The sequence below is a fragment of the Planococcus citri genome, chromosome 3, assembly GCF_950023065.1.
Source record: "Planococcus citri chromosome 3, ihPlaCitr1.1, whole genome shotgun sequence".
In the NCBI taxonomy this organism is placed as follows: domain Eukaryota; kingdom Metazoa; phylum Arthropoda; class Insecta; order Hemiptera; family Pseudococcidae; genus Planococcus; species Planococcus citri.
This window is the reverse complement of record NC_088679.1, coordinates 27,519,973-27,544,726: the sequence shown is the minus strand read 5'-3', so window position 1 is coordinate 27,544,726 and position 24,754 is coordinate 27,519,973. Positions and strand designations below refer to the sequence as shown.

At 33.3% G+C, this 24,754-nt stretch overlaps 1 protein-coding gene across 9 annotated transcripts in view; it reads left to right on the top strand.

Moving 5' to 3' along the window:
• Positions 1–24,754, top strand: part of LOC135841660 (RIMS-binding protein 2-like) — a 40,710-nt gene that overhangs the window by 6,685 nt on the left and 9,271 nt on the right. For 4 of the 9 annotated variants that reach the window (XM_065358752.1, XM_065358746.1, XM_065358748.1 and 1 more), the window contains 18 exons: positions 2,665–3,003; positions 3,099–3,226; positions 3,320–3,554; positions 3,632–3,791; positions 3,870–3,972; positions 10,306–10,486; positions 11,156–11,239; positions 12,281–12,492; positions 12,581–12,824; positions 12,901–13,026; positions 16,243–16,410; positions 16,499–16,650; positions 19,141–19,264; positions 19,383–19,614; positions 19,697–19,955; positions 20,033–20,137; positions 20,207–20,332; positions 20,408–20,711. In XM_065358752.1, coding sequence (XP_065214824.1) covers positions 2,665–3,003; positions 3,099–3,226; positions 3,320–3,554; positions 3,632–3,791; positions 3,870–3,972; positions 10,306–10,486; positions 11,156–11,239; positions 12,281–12,492; positions 12,581–12,824; positions 12,901–13,026; positions 16,243–16,410; positions 16,499–16,650; positions 19,141–19,264; positions 19,383–19,614; positions 19,697–19,955; positions 20,033–20,137; positions 20,207–20,332; positions 20,408–20,711 — 3,282 coding nt within the window. The remainder of the gene's footprint in view (positions 1–2,664; positions 3,004–3,098; positions 3,227–3,319; positions 3,555–3,631; positions 3,792–3,869; positions 3,973–10,305; positions 10,487–11,155; positions 11,240–12,280; positions 12,493–12,580; positions 12,825–12,900; positions 13,027–16,242; positions 16,411–16,498; positions 16,651–19,140; positions 19,265–19,382; positions 19,615–19,696; positions 19,956–20,032; positions 20,138–20,206; positions 20,333–20,407; positions 20,712–24,754) is intronic. The other 5 variants (XM_065358754.1, XM_065358753.1, XM_065358749.1 and 2 more) reach the window with 4 other exon arrangements.

Below are 24,754 nucleotides of genomic sequence, written 5' to 3'. Positions count from 1 at the left end.
TGGAGCCACACGTGACTTTTTGAAAAGTTTCATCGCGTTTTTAGGAGAATTCAAATTTCGAAAAAGTAGCTGGAAGTTTCAAAACCACTTGAAACCACCATGCAGTCGACTTCATTTGAAATTAGTTTGCAGAGTAAATTTCGGCTTGTTAACCCCATTTGATGAAATTTTGGGGAAATTTCAAGTTTCAAAAATCTACTGGAAGCTCCAGTAATTTTCAAAAAATTGCTGGATGCTCCAAAACGACTTGAAATATTAGTTTGCAGAATTAATTTCGGCTTTCCAACTTCATTTGATGAAATTTTGTGAGAATTTCGAGTTTCAAAAATCTGCTGGAGGCTCCAGAACTGCTCAAAACGGTTTGAAACAGTTTCCAATCGATTTGGCAGGTCGAAAATAGGATATATCCCAAATTTCAGATTTCTAGGTGAATTTGGTAAAATTTTGATTTTTTTCTCACATTTTGGCCAAAATTTGATTTTTGAAAATTCACCAAAAATCGAAAAAGGCACTTTTGCACTTGAAATTTTGACAGGTGATGAACTTTTGCCTGTTCTTTCGATCTACCTTCGAACGGTTTAAAAATTCCGTGAAAGTCCTATGTTGGAACGCAAAACCTGCGATTTCGGCTGACCTGTCAATCAAAGTGGCCGCCATTTTGTTAGTAGGGCCACTTTTTTTTTGAGGACAAGGGCCAGAAATGTTCCTTAGGACTTCCCCTTTAAGAAAAAAGTTGTCCCGGAGAATCGGCAGGGGGTGCAGGTGATCCTTTTGCGGGCCCCCCGACAATTAAGAAAAAAATTACATCCGTGTTCTTTAAAAATAACTTGCATCAGAGGAAAGACAGTAGAGTAGGTAGGTAAAGGAATCTGTTTCTGTTCACTTTTTATCTGTTAAAAACTATTTTCTACACAACTTTTTTCTCATTACTCAAGTGGGAAAAACGACATTTTTATGCACAAAAAAGGAAAATACGTTAAAAATTTAAAGTCTAATTAAAAAAATAAAAAAAAAGGGCTTTTTGATAAAATTGTTGGAAAGCAGCACAACTCTCAACTCTGCAGGACACATAGCGTTACCTTAATGCCAAATCCGTGCAAGTCCATCAAAAACAAAATCATCTTTTTGCGTCACTGATAAGACTCTGGGAAGCCCTGAATTGAAAATTTTGCATCCGAGTACAGTTAAAATGCACCACCGAAGATGCACGAAGCTGACCGATGTTCAATCAGAACTCAACGAACCCTTCCGAGCATATCCGAACCTTATCAGTGATGCGTAAAATCGTACTTTTTTGTATGGACATACTCGGATTTGGCATTAAGGTAACGATAGCCAAAAAGCAGGACAAAATCAGAACTTGCAGGACTGTTGGATACATTGAGTTACATCTCATATAAAAGCTGATTAAATAAAAACTAGATAATTGATTTTCTTTAACTAGATTGAAGGAATACATAAAAAAATATTGAAGGCTTGAAGGTTCAAAAGACCAGTAAATAAAATATCAATTTTACGTGGTTGAACAATTTTTTTCAAAATAAGCAAAATATCTACCTTTGTTCACAATTACCTACACTGACCTCATTATTTTTTTATTCTTTCACGAATGAATGATTGTATTTTTGGTTGAATGAATTCCATTATTTGCATATACCTCTACCTACCTATCTATACGTAGACTAGAATTAGGCTGGATTCTTGCTCTGAGAATTCCACGCAAAAGCACAATGCCGCTGTAGTAATTTTTAAACCAATACGCACACCCTGTTTTATACGATATAATGAATTTAAAAAATTAGTAGGTAGTTTTCGTTTGTGTTTTATCTTCATGTAGTCTAGTCTATAGGTACCTCTACCTATATATCTTCACATTCCCATTTTAATTTTTCATCATGCATTTTTTTGTTTTTTGACGCTATTAATAAATATTGTAGGTATGTTTGCAACTCAATATTATGATTTTGTTTCACAATATCTGAGTACCATAACATATTTAAATTTTAGATAGGTACGAAATATGTATCAGTTGTTATATAGGTAGGTTACTAGGTACGTTAAAATTATTTGCATAAATTTACGAAACGTACATAATTTTCATTGGTTCATGTCGTATCAATCTGACTGGACCTAGCTTACAATCGCAAAAATACGTAAACGAATTGAGATGAATATACAGGGTGTCCCAATAATATCGAACACGGCTGGCAAGAATTTTTGTGAATTGGCTGTGCCGAGCTACGTATCAAAATATACATTGATTCAATGCTGCCAACCTACCAAAATTCTCTCCAGCTATGCTCAATATTTCTGGAGACCCTGTACATTATAATGGACCTATCTGGCGTCTACCTAAATTTCTATATTCGAAACAATCTTGAAATTTCATTGGTTGGTTCACAAGATATATTTTGCACTTTGCGATGGGTGATAATTCTTTATAGTCTTCACACGAACATTTTTTTAATGGATTATCAGATAGGTAGGTATAGATTCAAATTTATTTTAGCATATTTACTGCGACGATTCGTGAAAGTTATGGATTACTATAGTTACCTACCTATGGTAAATTTACACTTATTAGGTATAAGTACTATTCATTTTTTCTGTTTTCTTGATAATATTATTCTTAATTATGGTTAAAATTTTATTGGCTTAAAACAGGGTGTCCTACCAACATCGCACCAAGTAGTTCGTATGTAGATTTGCATCTTGCCTCATTAGATCCGTCTGCCCGCTACTCGATAAACACTAACACCGCTGTTGCATGCAAGCCGTATTGGTCTCAGTCTGAACCACCGTGTACATGTCCAGTTAGCTCTGATCAAGAATTAACTTCTGCTACTCCAAGTAATGAAAGTGCGTGTTCTGATGATTCAGGAATTCAAAATGTTTCAATATCACATAACAGCAGCATCACGGTTGATATTGATAAAATAATGGCGAAAATAGATCAAGATAATAGGATCTTGGCAGAATTAGATAAAACTCGTTCGACAATAGGTATGTTTGATTTTATATATTTCACTGTGACCAGTGTCCTGGTATATATTACCTAAGATGTACAAGTATTCACTCTTTCCTATTTGATTTTACAGTGACTCAGGGAAGTATGACTGCCGAACAGTTGAGACATATTAGCGATATGGGAATCATACCACCAGCGTCTTGTCAAGGGATGTTACCAGTCATGCAGTCTTCTGGATTACCAATGACTACATCTCAAGTATGTCAACGTAGATCTATAATTGGTACATAGAATAAATGAACTTTTTCTTCAATGGGTAGTAATTCTTCAATTTTTTCCTTATTTATACAGACAACCATTAACCCACCAATTTCGTTATCAAATACTTTCCCATCGTATCTACAACAGTATGATTTAAGCAATAGTATGAGACCATCGATGGGGTCAATGTTTCCTATGCAGATGTCGCAGCAAATGTCACAAATCCCAGTATCTCAATCGACTTTCAGTATTTTACAATCAAATTATCCCGGAAACTATTCCCAGATGTCGTCAAATTTACTGCAGTCGCAGTTTGATTTGGATGGTGGGTGGCTGCTTCGTATTTACATTTAAAATAATAGTTGAATTTAATCGTTTAATGACAATTGATGTAAATTCCAGCAAGGGTCATGAAAAATGGCAATATGTCAGGTAGTGCTTTTGCTAGTACAAGTGATCTCCTTTTACCACACGAGGATCTCATGATGGAAGGTCCGTCTCGCCGTACCCAGGATATGGTTGAAATTCCTGGAAAAGGGTTGTGTAATATTTTTATCTCTAAGTAAGTCGTATAAGTGTAAAACTTTACTGCCGGTGTAAAAAGCTGTTATCTATAAATTTTTACCTCCGTTTGTTAAAGGTATTCTTACGATCCGTTCTCACAAAGTACCAGTATATGTCCAGAAGCTGAATTAGCAATAAATGCTGGCGATTATCTTCTTGTGTATGGAGAACCAGATGATGTAAGTTTGATTTTTCTAAAATTCATATTAGGTACTTATATAAAAATCCATGCGTATTCAGGATGCCTACTAAAATCCAGAAAGCTAAATTCGTGCTTCCAAGTCCAAGATGAAATGTCTTACGTCAATGTTGACAAACCTACCAATAGTTTAAACAAGCAAGGTCACAGGTGACCTGGCAACGGGTTCCCCGTAAAGTTGATACCATAAAAAAATATTTAAAACGCCTTTCTATTAATTAATTATGAGTACTTACTTTTTATAAACACGATGAAATGTCAATGAAAATTGAAAATGGTATTTCAAAAAAAAATTGAGTTATTAGGTACCTCTACTTAATAATAATTTCATAATTTGTGATCGGGAATATTCGAATTGTTTTCCAAATTATTTGGACCTGCATTTTGGCAGATTTTCTATTTCTTTTTCACAAACGTGAAAAATTAATTTGTTTGAAAATAAAATTCAAAACTTCAAAAGCAAAATTCGCGTGCTCGGAACATTTTTGTTCAACTTCATAGTTCATATTTCATGGCTATTTCCCTGTGTCACTACACTGGCATAAATATAAATCGAAAATCATTGATAAAATTTTTTCGAATTATTAATAATTGAATATTATTTGGGGGTTTCAAAGATTTGTTGAGTGAGATTGGCCATTGGCCGAATAGAAAATGATAATTCATAATTGTTGTCAAAGATTTGAATCTTTGAATATTGAATTGAAGGTATGTAATATCCGCTCATACTTCCACCAATGCGAAAAATGGAAAGGTAATTCACACAGTACGACTCAACTCAAATCACAATTTTTTGGTAACAACAACGCCAACAGCAGACCTACTAATTTTGATAATAAGCTTTCAGTTTGAAAATGTCATTCATCAACTTCAACTACAAAGGCTACAACTTATAAATTTCCATTTAGGTATTTACAAATTTTTGAAATTTTCCTTCATTGTAAACACTTTTTTAATTTAATTTGAAATCAAAAAAAAATTAAAAAATTGAATTGGAATGTGCGGCTAATAGAAAAATTTATTGAATAAACAGTAATAATTGTTGGCTGATAAAAACGAAGTTGAAAATGCGTAGCAAGGAGTGTTGTTGAAGAAACTGAAAAACACTAAGCACGTAAAAAGGTGTCTTATGGGTAGCGTAATACGCATCACATCAGACACCTTTCTAAATAACGCGGGGCGCTGAATTCTCCATAGCGATTTTAATAGGGTTTCCCGTGGTGGGGGAACCCTAAAAATCAAGTCTTCTAGGTGTCCCCAGAATTTTAAAATATTCTCATAGATTTCTATTTGATATTTTTCTGCATGAAGGAACATACGATTTCAAGATTCACCCTCTTCTTGCCGCCCTTCACTGGCCATTTTATCATTTTATTCAAAAGAACGAGAGAATTGTCAAAAAAAAATTTCATGCAAATTCTAACAAGGTTCCTACAGTTCATTGAAATCAAACGTCAACATATCTTTGGGATTTTATTTTCTGGACAAATTTTTTGCATCATCATTGTCAGCCTGTCTGAGAAACTGTAGAAGAATTGCTCGCCAATGTGACATCAAGCTTTTTCTTCAGTCTCCCTATGCGCCTCCTGTCAATTGGAGTGTATATTCTTTGACTTTTAGAGGGGACCATTCGTCAGGCATTCTATCAACGTGTCTTCGCCATTTATTTCTACCGTAAACTGGGGTAACATTGAATTGAAATCGCGGGGTAACAATGGTAACATGGAAGGGTGCGGTTTTTCATCACATTATGCTCCATGGCGGTGGAACCATGAAGAATGGAGCAATTCTGACACCAGGGATGGATTGAGTACACTTTGGCAGTTATTTTTCCTATTTTATCATTTTCAACTAGTGGTTACAACACCAATAAATAAAAAGCAAGTGAAAAAAGGTGGCGTTTTAATTAATTTTAATTAATGTGAAAAGCTTGGGTTCTGGAATTTTGAATTTTCAAATAATGAGTCAAGTCAATCAAGTGACATTAAGACATTATAGATGTGTTGGTACACCTCCTGACTACAAATGAGCGCATTTGTTCATGTGTCAAAGTTCTTCCCTGAGGAGTAAAAAAATAATATTCAAACTGGGGTAACTTTGAAGGCTATAAAAAAATCATGGAATTTCAGTAAAATTGGCCAAAAATGCATGAAAATGCTTGGCAACTTGTTAAAAATGATGTGAAAACTTGAAAAACAGCTCTAAAATCATTTAAAAATCATAAAATTCAGTCAAATTGGCCAAAATGCATGAAAAACGCCTGAAAACTAGAAAAATTTCAAATTATCATTTTGGAGCACTTTTTTATAAATTCAATTGTGAATATGGATCATTTTGTAGGTGCTTGATGCGTATCAAGTGACCAAGAAGTGAAATATTCATGTTTTTGATAATTTTTGACTTTGAGCTAAGCACATTTCAAGGGGCCTTCAAAGTTACCCCAAACACTGGGTAACTTTGAAGGGCACTTCTTTTGGCTTTTGCGCCTGACAGGAGAAATGTAGACAACTTCTGTAAACGCCAAAACTTAGTGCTGACATAGCTTTATCAAAAGCACCACACACAATTCCCCCACCTCCACCATTCATACCTCTCGTCGTCGTCGTTGTGGTTCCTTGTCCTTTACAGGACATTGGAAATCACATTTTGTGGTACCCTAACAGGGTGAGGCGAATGCCTATTGCCACTGCGATTATTCTGGGGAATCGACATTGTTTCAAGCTTCCACTAGTAGTTTCCCATTGCTTTCTAGTGACATCTACACAAGCACCTTGGAGCTAGCTGGGTAGTTTCTAGTTTAGAGACCCTGAGCTCCTCAGTGTTGACCTCTATAGACGCTCGAACCTCTAAACATGAAAAATTCTGAAAAATCCTTCAATGTTATGTTACCCCAGTTTACAGTATAATCTTTCACCCATCAAATGATTGGATCTGCTCCTAGCTCCTTCAGGATTTCTTCATTCCTTTTCCTATTGTGTCTAGGAGTCTAGTATATCCTGCTGTGGCTCGCATAAATCTCATTTCCACTGTGGTTACTCGGCTTTTTATATCCTTTCTCATCGTCCATGTTTCACTTCTGTACAGCAGCATTGGTCTTGCCAGCGTATTATAGATTCTTATTTGAGTTTTGGCTCTGACTTTTCTTAGAGGGTTGGCTCCGTTTATTGCCCCTGCTTACTCTCAGGAATTTGTTGATCTTAAGTCGTGCGTCAACCTCTCCATCATAAGATAGCTCGCACCTGAGATATTTAAAGCTTCTGACTTGTTCTACCCGCAGTCCAATGTCCATTTACAACAATTTTACTGCGTATTGCCTCTTTCCCCTCAAAGGCCATCACCTTTGTTTCTGACAACGCCCACTTGAAAGGCACGCGAAAATGACAGTAAATTTGCCGCCGAAAAAACGCCAGCTAGGAGCGGCTACTTTTATAAAACCAGACATTTAAACAGCCGCTTTTGACCGGCGAATAGCACCAACCCTATTGACAAAATTATGCTGAAAAGCATGTATAACAGTGCTTGATTTTAGACTGGTGTAAAAGCGTGCATTATCACTTTAAAAATGTACATTTTCGCATACTAAACAGAAGCAATCTAGCAACCAAGTACCTACCTATTTTCTAAAATGCACCAGTGAGTAAAAATTTTTCAAAGTCCACAAATTGATAACATTTATGCAAAAATAACCTCTTATTCTTATAAGCTCCGAGGTGACTGAGTGAATTAAGCAGTTGCATATCGCAGGAACCCGGGATTAATCCCCGCACACACTGGAAATTTTCAATTTTTTTTTCAATTTTTTTGAAAAAATTATTTATTAGAATGTCTTAAAATTCACAATTAATTGGTAGATAGTATTGCCTGTGAGTTTGAGCAATTTTTCTGCTAAAATTTCCGGAATTTTTATACATACATACTTACTTTTGGTTTACTTTCAACCGTGCTATTTACTTACTGAATAGCATGTGATTTTTTGAAAAAGTCCAAATTTACGCATGCGTGTGATATGCAAAAAAGCATCCATTTCAGCATGTTGTACGCACAATTTTTGTCAATAGGGAATTTTAAAGTTGCCAGTTAGAATCGGCTACTTTTATAATTAAGAACAGTCGCTTTTGAGCTGCGTTTTAAGCAGCAGTTTTTTATTTGCTGATTCGCTGATTACAGGGCACATGCGCAACGTGTCTTTGCAACTTTGTTTTTTTTTTTTAAATTAAATGATAGGACAAAGTGTGGTATTATGTATATGTATACCACTTGAAAACAATGTTATTTAGGTTGCTGTGATAGCTGAGTGGTGAGAGCTATGAATTACCACGCGGGAGTTGTGGGTTCAATCCCCACTTGGGTTAGGCTAGACATTTTTTGTAGTTTGGTAGAATTTTCAGCTTTTTAAGTATGTACTTAAACAGCTGGTTTAATTAAACAGCCAATTTTGGCTGGTGTTTTTTTTACCGGTAAAACTGTCAATTTTGAGCCGGCTTTTTCACCGGCTTTCTCAGTGACATTGTCAAGTGGGGGAGATTCTCATTCCATGTATGAAAGAAAATATGTAATCCACGTCCAAATAAATTTTAACCCTCCCCCCTCCCCTTAAGAAATTATTGCCTAGAAAAATAAATAATCCTCTGCCAAAAAAAAAATCCAAAAAAATAACTCAGGGCTAGCAAACCGGATAGATATCACCCTTGGTTTTGGTTTCGGTTTTATGTTTTTTGAAAAAGTATAGGTTTTGGTTTTGGTTTTTGTTTTTTAAATATATCGCTCTTCACTTCCGGTTTTGGTTAGGGGTTTTCATTTCAAAGAAATCGGTTTTGGTTTCGGTCTTTTCCTTTTTTCTCCATTTTTTGGAGGGAAGAAGGCCAAGTTTGTCAACTTTTCTAGTTTTCACCTTTACCATCAGTTTTTACTTCATTTTTATCAAAAATGCAGTATTAATTGGAGTAGGCCTAATTACCTGAAAAATTCCAAAACCAATTCAGTTTTCAATCGATTAAGGTTTCGGTTTTGGACTTTGAATTTGAGAAATAACACTCACAGTTTCTGTTTTGGTCTTGTTAAAAGGGAAAATAACCCTCCTTGTTTTGGTTTTGGTTTTGAGAAATTTCAATTGGTTTTTGGGGGTTTTGGTTTGCAAGCCTTGAAATAACTAATTTTGTAACTAGAAATAAATTTGTAAAAATAAAAATAAATTTTACTAATAGGAAGTTTTTTGTTTTTTGTAAAGAAGGAAAGTAAAAACTCCTTTTTTCAAGTTGAATTTGAAAAAGTATTGCTTTCCAAAAAAATTATTTTTTGCAGAAATCGCTAAAAATTGTGAAAAAGTTGTAGTTTGTTTTGTTGCTAAAATTGTGAAGGTTTTATTTTTTTGGTTCAACATTTTCAAAAATTGTCAAAAAATCTCTTTTTTCCAAAATTACCAAATACCTACCTAGATTTTGCTTTTTAAAAAACTGCCAAAAATCTTGCTTTTTTCAAAAATTGCCATAAGTTTTCTATTTTTTGAAACAATTTTTTGCGAAATTTCAACCAAAAAAACTTGCCCAAATTTCTAAAAATTGATAGAAAGTTTTACTGTTGTTTTTTTTCTTTAGCTAAAATTGTGAACAAGTTTTGGTTTTTTTGGTCCGAACCACCAAAAAAGATCTTGTTTTTCATCAAAACTATTATAAAATCACGTTTTTTTTGCCAAAATAAGTGTCAAAAAATCTTACTTTTCGTTAAAACTACCCAAAAGTGCGTTTTAAAATTTAAAATTTGTTACTGAATAGCATAGTTTTTCCTCAACCCAAAACCAAAATAGGTTTCAAGAGTCATTCCTCAAGTTTTTGGCGTTTCAAGTTTTAGCTTATACAGTACACTGGTCAAAAAATAATTCTCAAAAGCATTATTTTTGACATCGGTTTTTTAGACTTGAAATTTTTCAAATTTGGAGGACTTTCTGGAAAATTTAATTGTGAAAAAAAAGATAACTAGCCCGAACGAAGCGAGAAGCAAAAGCTTTTGAAAACATAAAATTCAAGAAGTATGGAACAAAGGAAATTGAATAAAAATTGGAAACAGCGAGTGTTTTGATAATCCAATTTGTTTATAGAAATTTTCGTGCTTTCCTGCTACCTTGGTCAAATTCTCGCCTTTTTCTTGCCTGTATAGACACTCTGTAAACGAAGTATTAGAATTCAACGTTAAATCTCTACCTTCTGGCCCTTTTAATTTTTGTAACCTCGCAACATCGGATAAAATAAATTTTGAAAATTAATCCAAACAAAGAAAGTTATAATCATAAGTAAATATTTTACTTTCGCTATTACAGGATGGATACGTGGATGCGGAATTAATGGATGGAAGAAGAGGTTTAGTACCAATCATGTTCATTCAAAAATTATCCGGCGACGAATTACTAGAATTTAATCAACGAGTATTGATGGGTATGAAAGAAGGAGACGATAGCGCGTCAACTACCATTCCTCAAGATATAGAAACTGTTCATATAGGTATTAATTTTATCGAGAATTTTTAATTTTTCAATACTCGCATTTTTTTTGGCCACCTGTCTGTACACTTCACTTTATATTATTCAAAATGAAAAGAGGTTTTCAGTTCGTATGCACATTTTTTTTTCTTCAAAAAATCCAAGAGGCAATTAAAATGCGATTTTTATAATAATTTTCAAATTTTTTAGTTCGTCCACTAATTTATTACTTAGTTTGACCCTATATAATGCTTTCATAGAATAGATAACATAGTCCGACACCGTAGACTAGCCTGGAAAAACAGCTTTTATCTCAGATAACAAAATTATTGTCCGCCTATTTTTTTTTTTTTTTTACTGAAACTTTGAAATTGAAATGAAACGTACCTACCAAAATGAATCATCTCTGGTGTTTTTCAATGGGGTGTCAAGAGGAAATTATGAGACGTCTCGTATTGCCTCGATAGGGTATTCACTTTAACATATTAGAATGTTATTAGCTGGTATTTATTATTCGATTCGTAATAAATAGATTTAATTTTAGTACCCATAGGTATTAATTCGTAGAAACCACGTAATTATTGCTAATTACTAACGTTTATTTACTTATTCGATAAATTGTCTTTTAAGTTTTGCGTTTGCCAAGTCATGTTTGCATGTTAAATCGCACAATTTTTAATTTAATAAATAGATGAGCATGGTAAAAAATTCAGGCCAGACTATAATCTTGGTGGTACAACTGAGGAAGAAGAAGATGTCGATGAAAGTGAAAGTGGTAAGTTCAGCACCAAGTTATACAAATATTTAATTACTTTTTTTAAAAAAAAAAATCATGCATCATCTGCGAACGCTTTAAAAGTATATGTATCTACCTATCTCTTTGATAAACAGAAATGCATAGAAAATCTATATAATTTTGTCATCTCGAACATTTTAATTTGAAAATAGGCGTATTGATGGTAGATACGTTACGAAGTAAATTTTGCTTAAACGCCTTTTAGGATGTTTTCCTTTATAGTCTTGAATTAGTTTTAGAGGCTAATATGGAATACTTGAATGCATTAAAAGTGAAAATTAAATATGTAATCTTCCTTCGTTATTTTAGTTTTTTGAAAAAAAAAGAATTGAATATTTTCCGTACGATTTCTAACCGTTTTATTTTCATGTTGTTTATGGGATAAGATTTATCCTAAGATAAAAGTTGCCTCAAGATTTGGATGTGTCTTATTATGTTTTATCACTAATCGGTCATAAGTACGTATTTTATTATTCGAGCAGGTATTAAATTGATACAATTCATCACGATGCGTTTGATAAAATATTATTACCCATCAGCTTTTTTACGAGTGATTTTCATTGTCATTTTTGAACTATAGGTATTTGATAGATTAAATCAAATAGGTACCTATACATTTTTATGAATTTACACGCTTCAGAAGAAGAGTGAATTTTACCGCGTTGAGAATTGAATCTATAGGTAAATAATTGGCAAAATATAACGGACAGTTTTTCAAATATTTTGAAGATCAAATTCAAATTACATACGTACTCGATAGGTATGATTTTTTGTGTGAACGTTGAACGCTTTTGATGAATTTGTAACGTGGTGTGGGCATTTTTCTCGTATAACAAAAGATACCTACATATAGGCGAATCATAGACCTACTTACCTACAATAATTTCGAATTCATAATTTAGTTAAAATTCGTATTAGTATCCTTATAGTAGGTAGCGTAGTCACATTCCATTATTTAGTGCATGTGCACACCAAAGTAGATTAGCAACTGATGATCATTACTACTGCGCAAATTCTTAGATATGTTCTTCTCGGTGCTAGTTCCCGCTCCAAAACAACTGACGTTGGAAAGACAGCTCAACAAAAGTATTTTAATAAGATGGAATGCGCCAGAAGATTCGCCGACCCATTGCATTGATTCTTACCACGTATATGTCGATGGAGTTTTGAAAACCACAATCAAAGCAAACGAGCGAACAAAAGCTTTGCTAGAAGGAGTTGATTCAAACAAAGTAAGCTGCTTTTCAAACATGCTATCGTATCCAAACTTTCAACTGGGGTCAGGATTAAAATTCAATGTTTTTCTTTTTTTTTTTTTAGCCCCACAGAATCAGCGTACGATCTGTGACTCAGAATAGAAGAACATCCAGGGATGCTGCTTGTACTATGTTGATAGGAAAAGATGTTCCATGCTACCCAACTAATGTCAAAGCACATCATGTAACACCTACTTCTGCTGTGATATCTTGGATGCCGAGTAATAGTAATTATCAACATACTGTTTGCGTCAATAATGTCGAAGTGAGAACCGTTAAACCAGGGGTCTACAGACATACCATTACGGGTGAGATTTTTTTTTTTTAATTACAGGGTCCCCATTCGCTCTGGTACCTACTAATTTATTTCCAATTTTTCAACAGGTCTAGTGCCGAATACAATTTACAGAGTGACAGTCAGAGCTAAAAATATTAGAGCTCCACAATTTGACGATAAGACTGCTTCTGATAAATACGCATCTCACATAGATTTTCGAACTTTGCCTAAAGGTAGGATATATATACACTTCTTTTTAAATGAGTGACAAGAGGGGAATATTTTCCTGTTTAAATCGCATTAGAGATAGGTATTTCCTAGATCTCTTTACTTTGTGCACAGTTTAAATGATTGTTTATTAAGTTTTCATGCATGCTTTATTTTAATTGCTTATCATTTTTTATGCTTTCTGCGGGAAGGTATCCGAGGTGCGTCTTTCATCATTTTTTTACTCTATTTTTGCATAATAAGACGTATGGTAAGTGCATCTAATAACGCCCGGCTCATGGTAAAGTCCGCCTCTTGAAAATTGTATTAGTAAATGAACAATTTCGGTTATAGTAATGCTCAGGTTATTTGCAAACTGTTGAGAAACTGTTCTATGCAGTTTTCAAGTTCAAAAGTTGCATTGTTGAGCAATGCTGCCTGGAATTTTTACCAACAAAAAAAATCAAAATAGTCATATGTAATCTGAGCATTTTTCAAAGTTGAAATATTCTGCAATCTTGAAGACTAATTTAAAAATGAATACATCAATGAAAAGCTCCTGTCTTCCTCTTTTCAACCTTACATCAATTTAATTTTTTTTGATCGCTTTTTGGTTCAGGAGCTTTGATTATAATTGGTGAAGCGAGTTCCAAAAGGATACACCGTCAAAACTTCAGATTTGGATACTCGACGTACATATAAAAAGTTTGATGGATAAGTTGCCTATCTTTGAAATTTAAGGAGCAATCGAGCTTCGAAAAAGAAATTGAGAAAAACGTATTTTGACCATGGGAATGGGCAGTACTTTGGAAAATGAACAAATTTTATAATTAAGAATTTTTGCCTAACTTCAAAATTGAAGGGTCTAGAAATATTTTAAAAGAAAATATTTCAAAAGAAAAAATACCTATTTGTAGTTCCTTTAATTTCAAAGTTGGGCAACAATTCATGATGACAAAATTTGTTAATTTTTCAAAGTATAATGTCCATTCCGGAGGTCAAAAATACATTTTTCTCAAGTTCTTTCTTTTAAAATATTTTCAGCCCCTTCAATTTTGAAGTTTTGAACTTTTGACATCCATTTACCAGACACCCTAAATTATCTCAAAGTTTTTGGTTCTAGTAGTGGCCAAAAAAATGAAACAAGCACATATGTGTCTGGCAAGAGGAAATTCGATAACTTATCAAAATTATCTGTAGTTTAAGTACGTACCAATAAGTAATATCTGGTAATTTTCAAATTTTGGATAAGTACCCATAATTTTAATTTACTAAAAATTACTAACTAGTAATATACCAGAAATTACTAGTAATTTATCAAAAATTACCAGTATGTAATTTACCAAAAATTACCAGTAATTTACCAGAAATTACCAGTAATTTACCAGAAATTACCAGTAATTTACCAGAAATTACCAGTAATTTACCAGAAATTACCAGTAATTTACCAGAAATTACCAGTAATTTACCAGAAATTACCAGTAATTTACCAGAAATTACCAGTAATTTACCAGAAATTACCAGTAATTTGCCAGAAATTACCAGTAATTTACCAGAAATTACCAGTAGTTTACCAAACATTACCAGTAATTTACCAAAAATTACCAGTAATATACCAAACATTACCAGAATTTACCAAGAATTACCAGGAATATACCAAACATTACCAGAAAATTACCAAAAATTACCAGTAATTTACCAAAAATGACCAGTTCTATCTAATAGTTATCACCAACCAGTAATTTACCAAAAAATACCCTTAATTTTTCCAAAAATACCAGTAATTTACCACGTTGTATTTTAGTAGAAATTAAAAATTACCAGTAATTTACCAAAAATCACAAGTAAAATTACTAATTTACCAAAAAGTACCAAAAGTGCAAGTATGTACGAGTACCTTGAAATTCAATTTTTTTAATTTTTACAAAATATTGAGTTTTTTTGTGGGGTGGGCATAATTAGAGTCAGGCATCGACCTTAGAATAAAAGGTCGATGGGGTCATGACAAATGTGTATAATTACGCTCGGTAAAATATGTTTTTTGGTTTATTCAATGTATTTGTAGGTGAAGATTTTAACAATGAACCAAACAAATTTATATCAACTTCAGGGCCCCCTCTTAGTCCCCAGCCTATTGGTTTAATTTTTTAGACAGTTTCAAGCCCGCCCTGGAATTGCGGTGAGCGTTATTAGGTGCACTTACCTTACATAGATACGTAGTCGATACTTATATTTATGTGTTTTCTAATTCATTCGTCCGGAATGATTTATAATTTGAACATACTCGTACCATATCCATCTACCTAGTTCAACTCATGGAGGAGTGAACAAGGTCACAAATTGAAACAGAAATTATCCCATAGAATTTATTAGGAAACACTAAACTTATCTACCTAGATGTTAATTTTATAATTTATAATTTTCTTAAGATAGGTACTCAACTTTAATCGATACTAGAAAAAAATGTAGTGCAAGTGAATGATTTTTACTTTGAAGTGTATAGGTAGTCGAAAAATAGGTAGTTAGGTAATTAGCAAATGAACAAGTTCAGAATTTTTTGAAAATTTTAAGTAAGCCAGATGATTACTTAGTACTTAGATAAATCGAGTTTTATCTTATATGTAAATAAATTACTTAGTTGAGATCCAGTAAACTGGTGTTTGATTGGTATATGCTAATTTAAGCCGAAATTTACTTTAGATAGGTGCCTAATTTACAAATAAATGTGAAAGGAAAGTAAAGTAGGATTACAGCTTTTAAGCTGAATTTTTTTCTTCATAAAAAATGATTTAAACTGTGAAAAAAAAAATTATTCAAGGTACAGGTATTTTGAACATTTTTGCTTGAGCGTCTTATTATATCTCGCATGATCAATATTGTCACCAATTATTGACAGTACTAATTCATATAATATATCCTTCATGTATTGCTTGTCTGGTAGGTAAATAATATTTAGGTATTATTACAATGAGTTCTTTTTATTCGAAAAAATCACATCTAGCATCATTGTAAATTTACTGCATAATTTGATTGCATGAGCAGTGATGTATCCCATCATCATATTTTTTTTACAATTGTTTAAACTGTTCATGAAGAAAAAAATCGAGTATTCATTTCTTAGATACCTAATTTAGTACCTACTTACTTAATTTTGTTATTCTATATACTCAGATATTTTGATATTTACATTAGGTAATAATTGTGAGAACGTAATAAATACTCGATCATTTTATTGTCTGTAGGCATGCCTGATCCACCTTCTGAAATTCAGGTTGAAGTAGGACCACAAGACGGCACTTTATTAGTTACATGGATCCCTGTAATGGCTGAAAGTGCGAACGGAGCACCAGTTACAGGTTATGCAGTTTACGCGGACGGTAAAAAAGTTACCGATATCGATAGTCCGACAGGTTCGAAGAAATATTTCTCATAATTAGATATAATATTGTTTCCATTCAAATGCAGGTAACGATTAACTAAATTCTATCGTAAATTTAGGTGATCATGCTCTAATCGACATCAGTAAAATAATCAGCATGAATCCGCGAAATGTCACTGTTCGAACGAAGTCTAAAGAAAATCAGTCTTGTGATAGCAACGCCACGCCGATTCCATCATCCGCTATAAAAGCGCGACATCATAGTTCAAAAGTAAATTTACCTACATTATTAGTAAAATAAGAATGGCAGGGACGAAACCAGGGGGGAAGGGAGAGACGTGCCTCTCTGGGCGTCTAGAAAGTTGAAAAAGTTGGCAAATTCGTCTTTTTTTGGCGGAAATTGGAAATATTGACATTTTATCAAGTTCTGGATGGCAAATAAAAATAACTCTACATAAATAAGTTAACACGACAATATATCATTAACAGTTGATGAGAATTTCCAACAGTTTAGAACTGCTTGAAAATGCCAACTGAAACAAATTGTATAATTTTTACAGCTTGAGTGAAATTTATCAACAAACTAGACAGCGCAAGCGCAGCAGTAGCAGTGTGCGCGCATAGCCTATTTTGTTACAAAAGTGCAACCCAATTTCAAAAAAAAACAAGGCAATTTTGGATTTCAAAAGCAGAACGCGATTTTGAAAAAAAAGCACAACGCAAATTCAAAAATAATACGTGACTTTAAAAAAAGCACCCAATTTTGAAAAAAGCACAACGCAATTTCGAAAAAAAGCACAACGCGATTTTGAAAAAAAAGCACAACGCGATTTTGAAAAAAAATGCACACAACGCAAATTCGAAAATAAAACGTGATTTTAAAAAAAAGCACAACACGATTTTGAAAAAAAAGCACAACGCAAATTCTAAAATAAAATGTGATTTTCAAAAAAAAGCACAACGCGTGAACGCGATTTCAAAAAAAGCACAACGCAAATTTGAAAATAAAATGCAATTTTGAAAAGAAAAAGCACAACGTGATATTGAAAAAAAGCACAACGCGATTTTGAAAAAAAAACACAACGCAATTTTGAAAAAAAGCACAACGAGATTTTGAAAAAAAGCACTATGAGATTTTGAAAAAAAGCACAATGTGATTTCAAAAAAAGCACAACGCAAATTCGAAAAAGAAGCACAACACGATATTGAAAAAAAGCACAACGCAAATTCGAAAATAAAATGTGATTTTCAAAAAAAAAGCACAACGCGATTTCAAAAAAAGCACAACGCAAATTCAAAAATAAAACACAATTTTGAAAAGAAAAAGCACAACGCGATATTGAAAAAAAGCACAACGCGATTTTGAAAAAAAAAACACAACGCGATTTTGAAAAAAAGCACTATGAGATTTTGAAAAAAAGCACAATGTGATTTCAAAAAAAGTACAATGCAATTTTGAAAAAAAGCACAACATGATTTGAAAAAAAGCACAACGCGATTTCAAAAAAAGTACAACGCAATTTTGAAAAAAAAGCACAACACAATTTTGAAAATGAAACGTGATTTTAAAAAAAAGCACAACACAATTTTGAAAAAAAGCACAACATGATTTTGAAAAAAAAGCACAACGTGATTTTGAAAAAAAAGCACAACGTGATTTTGAAAAAAAAAGCACAACGTGATTTTGAAAAAAAAGCACAACGTGATTTTGAAAAAAAGCACAACGTGATTTTGAAAAAAAAGCACAACGTGATTTTGAAAAAGAAGCACTGCATGATTTCAAAAAAAGCACAACGCAGTTTTGAAAAAAAAGCACAACACGATGGAGTTAAGTCTGTATTTTGTTTAGCTTCATTGAAGTACGGATATTAAAAAGCTTTTACCCTAGCGCAGGGTTGTACATGTTTAAAACAAAAATGTTTTAAACATGTTTAAAACACGTTTAAAACAACTGAAAAAAAACAGAACAATGTTTTAAACAAAAAAGGCCATTTAAAACCATTTAAAACAGTGTTTTTTTTTGTTTTAAACGTGTTTTTTTTCAACTCCAATTTCCTAAAAAAAACACGTTTTTTTTAATTTCTTGTTGAAAAAAAGTGAAATTGAACAAACAGTATTTTTAGAGACAAATTTTGTGTTTTGATTCCAATTTTTCAATATTTCTTGAGTTGTATAGCTATTTTATGACGTCACATCTTAAAAATTGATGTCTGATGAACCCAAAACGAATGTATTTGTGTTTAAAACACATTTTAAACGTGTTTAAAAACACATAGTTTTAAACAAGTAAAAAAAACTGTTTTAAAACAAAAAAAACGTTTTAAACAAAAAAAAACGTTTTTTTTGTTTTTTTTTAAAAAAACACGTTTTTGTACAACCCTGCCCTAGCGTTTTTTTATTTTTTGAAATTGGAATTTTCAAGTTTTTTCCCTCACTTCGAAGTTGAGCTAATTCGTTTATGAAGCAAAAAAAACACACACACACACCTGTAAAATTTTAGTGGGCGAAGTTGGAAATTTTGGTACCTAACAAGAATTGGCATTTTCAGCGATTCCCCTCCCCCTTCTGAGAAACCACTTCGTTTCGTCACCCCGAAAAATATTAATGGCTTACCCCACATTAATCCTTATAATATTAAGGGAAATAGAGATCGGAAAAATGCCAGAATCTCATGCCCCATTAAAATAGTGTTTCAATCTTCATAAGAAAATACTTGCAAGTGTAAATTCTGCAATATTCTACATCGATTTTAAATTTCTAGGGAAATAATTATGGACGCCATCAAGCCAAAAACGCTTATGGCCAAGTTCTCGTAATAGATCCTGAAGAAAATCTCAGTGATAAGGAAGTTTACCCTGGACAGAGCTCATCCGTTCCCGCAATTGGTAATTATAACTGCTTACCTATACCTGAAAAGTCGTAATTTATTAACGACGTTCATAAAAAACAAAAAAATGCAATACATATTCAAATGTGTATCATCGTTTTATTGTGATTACGCAGAAATTACGAAAGAAAATCTAGCCGATGAAAATTACAGCGAAGAAGAATTTTTAGAAACTCATAGATCTAATAGAAATATTCGTTACAATCAACCCCCTCCTCCTCGATCTCATGGTCCACCTCGAAGTCATTTAGAACGAGGTAGACCACCCCCTCCGCACTCAGGTCATGAACGAGTACTGCCTCGTCCTAATTACGATGTTAGATCGTACGATATGCGTCGAGATAATAGGTACCTATTTTTGATTCGCCATTAATTACTATTTCGCATGTTGCATTGTATTACTTATTGAAAATGTATCGGCTTATTCCAGAGAATATCACCATTCGCCAGCACGTTCAACAGATAGACGAACTAGAGTTATGAACGATCCTCACATGAAACCGAACAGAGGACCAACGCAATCACAAGCTTCTCCTGTCAACAGGCAGCATCCTGCTCCAGCAACCGCAACTCCGGATGATAAATCCAGGCTCGTTGTAGCGTTATTCGATTACGATCCATCGTCCATGTCTCCAAATCCAGCCACAAGTCACGAAGAATTAGCCTTCTCGGCTGGAGATCAAATAAAAGTATATTATTTTAATCGCAGCAATCGCGCAGTTGTGTAGGAAACTTGGTAAAATTTTTATAATTTGTTTCTACGTAGATCTTGAGTGAAAAAGATCCAGATGGTTTTTACTGGGGCGAATGTCACGGTAAACAAGGTTACGTGCCGCAAAATATGATCACCGATCTTGAAAATGCACCAAAGGTACTACTGTTTCATCTCCACATAATGCTCGTTGATTATCGTTTATACAAGTATTCTTCATTTCTACAGACTCTGTTGAAAAAAATCAAACAGCATACGAGGTATCCTGATATACATCATAACGCCAAGGCGAGGAAAATGATCGCGTTGTATGATTACGATCCGCACGAAAATTCGCCCAATCTCGATTCCGATGTTGGTATCTCCTAAATTCGTGTTCTTCAGTACGTTGGATTAAAATATCAACTAACTCGATCGAATCTTTTTCAGGCGGAAATCAGCTTCAGCCAAGGTCAAATCATTTACGTAAAAGGCGAGCCAGACGACGACGGTTTTTATTTGGGCGAAGTGGACGGTATGCAGGGCTTAGTACCTTCGAATTATTTACAAGAGATAGACGAATACCAAGAAGATGATAGGCAACCTCCTCATGCACGCCAAACCAATCGTGGAGTTGTTAGACCAATACCTCAAAGGGATCAAAATCGTGGGCACGGGCCCGGTGCCAGAGGACCACCACCTCCTCCTCGAGATGGAATGCCACCAAGATCAGACGTCAGGGATAGAAGGAAAGGTATCCATTCATTTATCTTATCTTATGCGGTTTGTTTTTTTTTCGTATCGAATTTTAAAATACGTTTATTTTTCATTTTTGCGTTGACAATGTACAAGTTTTGATTTTATACAACTGAGCGAAAAATATGAAAAATAAGTTTTTATTCTATACATAAAAGAGCTTCGTTGTTTTGTATCATAGCGCCACTTGAAAAAAAAAAAAACGAAATGTAAATGCAATATTCTATACGTTTTATTTTTTTTATTTATGGTTTTTTTGATTTTTGTGTGAAAATTCCAAGTATATAGAGTTGTGAGTATTACAATTATTTTTGTTTGATCGAAACGTACATATTATTTTTTATTTTTAAATCGAAATCATTTTGATATAATTAATACATAAATTAAGTAATAACTATCGTGAAATGGAAAAAGTTGTACAGAATTTGAAGATTTAAAAAAAAATCAAGATACAGCGTATATATTGACTTTTTTTTTTTTTTTGGTTTCAGTGTAACAAATTTAATATTTTTTATTTTGAAAGAGTTTTTCATTTTTGAAATTTTTTTCTTATATGCTTTTTCATTTGTATCGCATTACATTTACTTGATATCATGTTTCTTCGTTAGTTTTAGGTAATGCTGAGATACTCGGATTGCAAAATAAAAATGTGATGAACATTATTGTGTCAGTTAAAAAGAAAATAAATTCAATGAATTCGCTGGGGAGGTTGGGATCTTATTGGCACTTGAAAGAATGCCTGAAACTTAATGCATTGAAGCTGTCATTTTGTTGGCATCAGGGGCGGACTGGTCTATAATGTTATCTGACGATCGCCAGGGGCCTTGAAACACCAAGGGGCCTCCGAGACTTGTTTAAACTAACAAAATATAATATTTTATTTTTGGAAGCAAAATCGAAATTTTTAATTACGTACATTCAAATTCTAAAACTGTGTTGTCGAAAAAATAAAATCATCACAAAAAACCTTGTTCTTAGGTAAGTCTAGGTACATACCTCTCAAAATACGAATTTTTGAATTTTTTTGCCCTCGTTTTGCTTGGTTTTTTCCTACCTAACAAGTGAACCTCTTGAGGTGTCACACTCCGATTTGAACGGGACCGCAATTTTTGGAAAGAGCATAGTCCAAAACCCCCAAAACCAAATTTTCAGCTGCCCGAGTTCATTTTTCGATTTTTGGCGAATTTTTGAAAATTCAAAATTGACTGTTTTATGCGATTTATGCTTTTTTGTTGAAAGTAGACACGTACTTGATCAGTAAAAATGGTCAAAATAAGTCCCAAAACTAATATTAATTATCCAAATTCAAATTTTATCATTTCCAGCCATTCTGGAGCCTCCAGCGCGATTTTCAATTTCTCCAGAATATTGAATTCGCTTCGGAAGACGTGAATATTATGAAGTTGGGCTGCTAAAAATCGAGTTGTATATTACACTCGACCTGTTTAACGAGTTTATCCACATTTGAGCCGATTTTGAGAGTGATAGCTCAAGAGTGGTTTTTCGAGGTGTCACTCTCGCTCCGAAACAGCTGGAAATAGTAGAATTTGCTCTCGGGGGGGGGGGGGGGTTAGTTCTTGAAGAAATACATCGATTTGCACAAATTTCAAAAATTTCCTCACAAACGGTTATCTTTTGATTTTTTGGATTTTTTAATTTTGAAAAAAGCTGGTCAAAAAAACACTCTTGAGGTGTCACTCCCGAAGTCGGCTCAAATGTAGATAAACTCGTTAAACAGGTCGAGTATAATACACAACTCGATTTTTAGCTGCCCAACTTCATATTCACGCCTTCTGGAGCAAATTCAAAATTCTGGAGAAATTGAAAAATCGCGCTGGAGGCTCCAGAATGGCTGGAAATGATAAAATTTGAATTTGGATAATTAATATTAGTTTTGGGACTTATTTTGACCATTTTTACTGATCAGGTACGTGCCTACTTTCAACAAAAAAGTATAAATCGCCAAAAACAGTCAATTTTAAATTTTCAAAAATTCGCCAAAAATCGAAAAATGAACTCGGGCAGCTGAAAATTTGGTTTTGGGGGTTTTAGACTATGCTCTTTCCAAAAATCGCGGTCCCGTTCAAATCGGAGTGTGACACCTCAAGAGATTCCCTTGTAAGTATATTAAGATCGAACTTTTTAAAAATCCATTATTCAAATTCTAAAATTTTGAGGTAGAAAAGTGAACAAATTAAAAAAAAATTGTTTTTTCACCTCTCGAAATACGAATTTTGAAAAGCTTTTGCAGTCGCTTTGCTGAGGTCGATTTTTATTTCTTTTTAAACCAAAAAAAATCCATTCTTGAAACTTCCATAAATTCGAAAAAAAACAACAATTTTTTATAAACCTTCATCAATTGGAAAAATTGTTATTTCATTTTGTATTTCACTTTAAAAACTCGTCGTTTTATTCAGAAAAATTTGTATATCTTTCTCATGGCAAATTTTCAGTTCTCTCCCCCCCCCCCTCAAAAAACACCTCTATTTTTGTTCCTGCCAGGTTGACTTGAATAAAAAGACAACAACAAAACTCAACTGCACAACTTGGCGTTGAAGTATCCGAACTTGAGTTAAAAACAGAACGAAAAATATTCTTAAGGGCCGATTCCGCATACTTTTTTGCATAAGCAGCAGGCGCTAAAATTCACACGTTGCAAGTTTACTTAATTCAAGTACATTTACTTTCAAGTACTTGATCATGTCTGATCAAATAAATTTACTTGTATTTATTATTTTTCATCGTGAAATGGAATGGATAATCCGCCAATTAATTGAAAAGTCAAGTTAGGTACTTGCGGTTGTTTGAATTGAATAAACTAGCCACGTGTAAACTCCAGTTGTCACCTTGCATCTTCAGATCTGGAGATCTACTGAACAGAATTGAATGAAATTTAAAATATATATACTTTGAAACAATTAAAAGAAAATGTCGGATGGGATTTTCATTTGATTGAATATTTTTCGTAGAATTTGAAATTGAAAATCAACGAAATTTGAACACTTTTCAATCGTTGTTCATTCCAAAACTATTCAAGTAATTAAAAATCCCCTTCCGACATTTTTTTCTAATTGCTTCATAGTATCTATATTTCAAATTTCATCAATTTTCGTCGGATAGATCTCGAGATCTCAACACTCGAAAATCAGGCGGATCGGGTATGCAATCGTGTATGCGGAATCGGCCCTTAAGGGGGAAGGAGATAAAATTTTGAAGGCCTCAATCGACCCAGTCCGCGCCTGATTGACATAAAAAATGTCTTCCTTCAAAAAAAAAAAAAAAAAAAAAAAAAAAACGAAAATAAACCAAAAATGAGTTTAAAATTTTATTCCCATCTTAGATAAGTTCATCCCAAAAAAAAGTCAAAGTTTCGGTTATGCAATTTTATTAACATGTTGTTTTCGCCCTTATTCGCAGTTAAGTAGGTATTAATTCATCGCTGCGCACCGTTTACGTCGAGGAACGTGATAAATATTTTTCTAAAGTACTAATTTCTAAGTTGATTGAAATGTTTTCTAAACCGAAAGAATAATCATATTCTAAGATTTTAAAATGTTTTATTAAAACGTAGGTATTTTAAAGGCTTAATATTAAGGAATTGGCTTATTTGGTGAATTGCAGGCGGTAAACACACTATTCTTGGATCTTGCTTGCATTGGTTTCTGACATTAGGAACTGTTGCTGTCCGTAGTTTATGTTTCGCTTTCTGGAGAAATAAAGTTCATCTGTAGTGAAATAGCCTTGAGGTATCTAGGGCAACATATTTCGATTCTTTATCTTTCTTTTCTTATTCCTTCCTTCTTTTATTATATCTAAGCTGTGTCCCTTTTTTTAAAACGAAATTTATTCTGATGCATGACTCTTTATATATTTTCTTATAATTATGTTCGTCTTATTTTTGCATTTTCATCTCAGAACGATACAGTATCTCAGCAAGTTTGAATTATTCAAAATTTTATCCGACGTGATTTAAGCGTAAGCTATCTTAGATTTTTATTTGTACATACGAGTATATAAGCCGGAGGAGTGTTCGTCATTTTA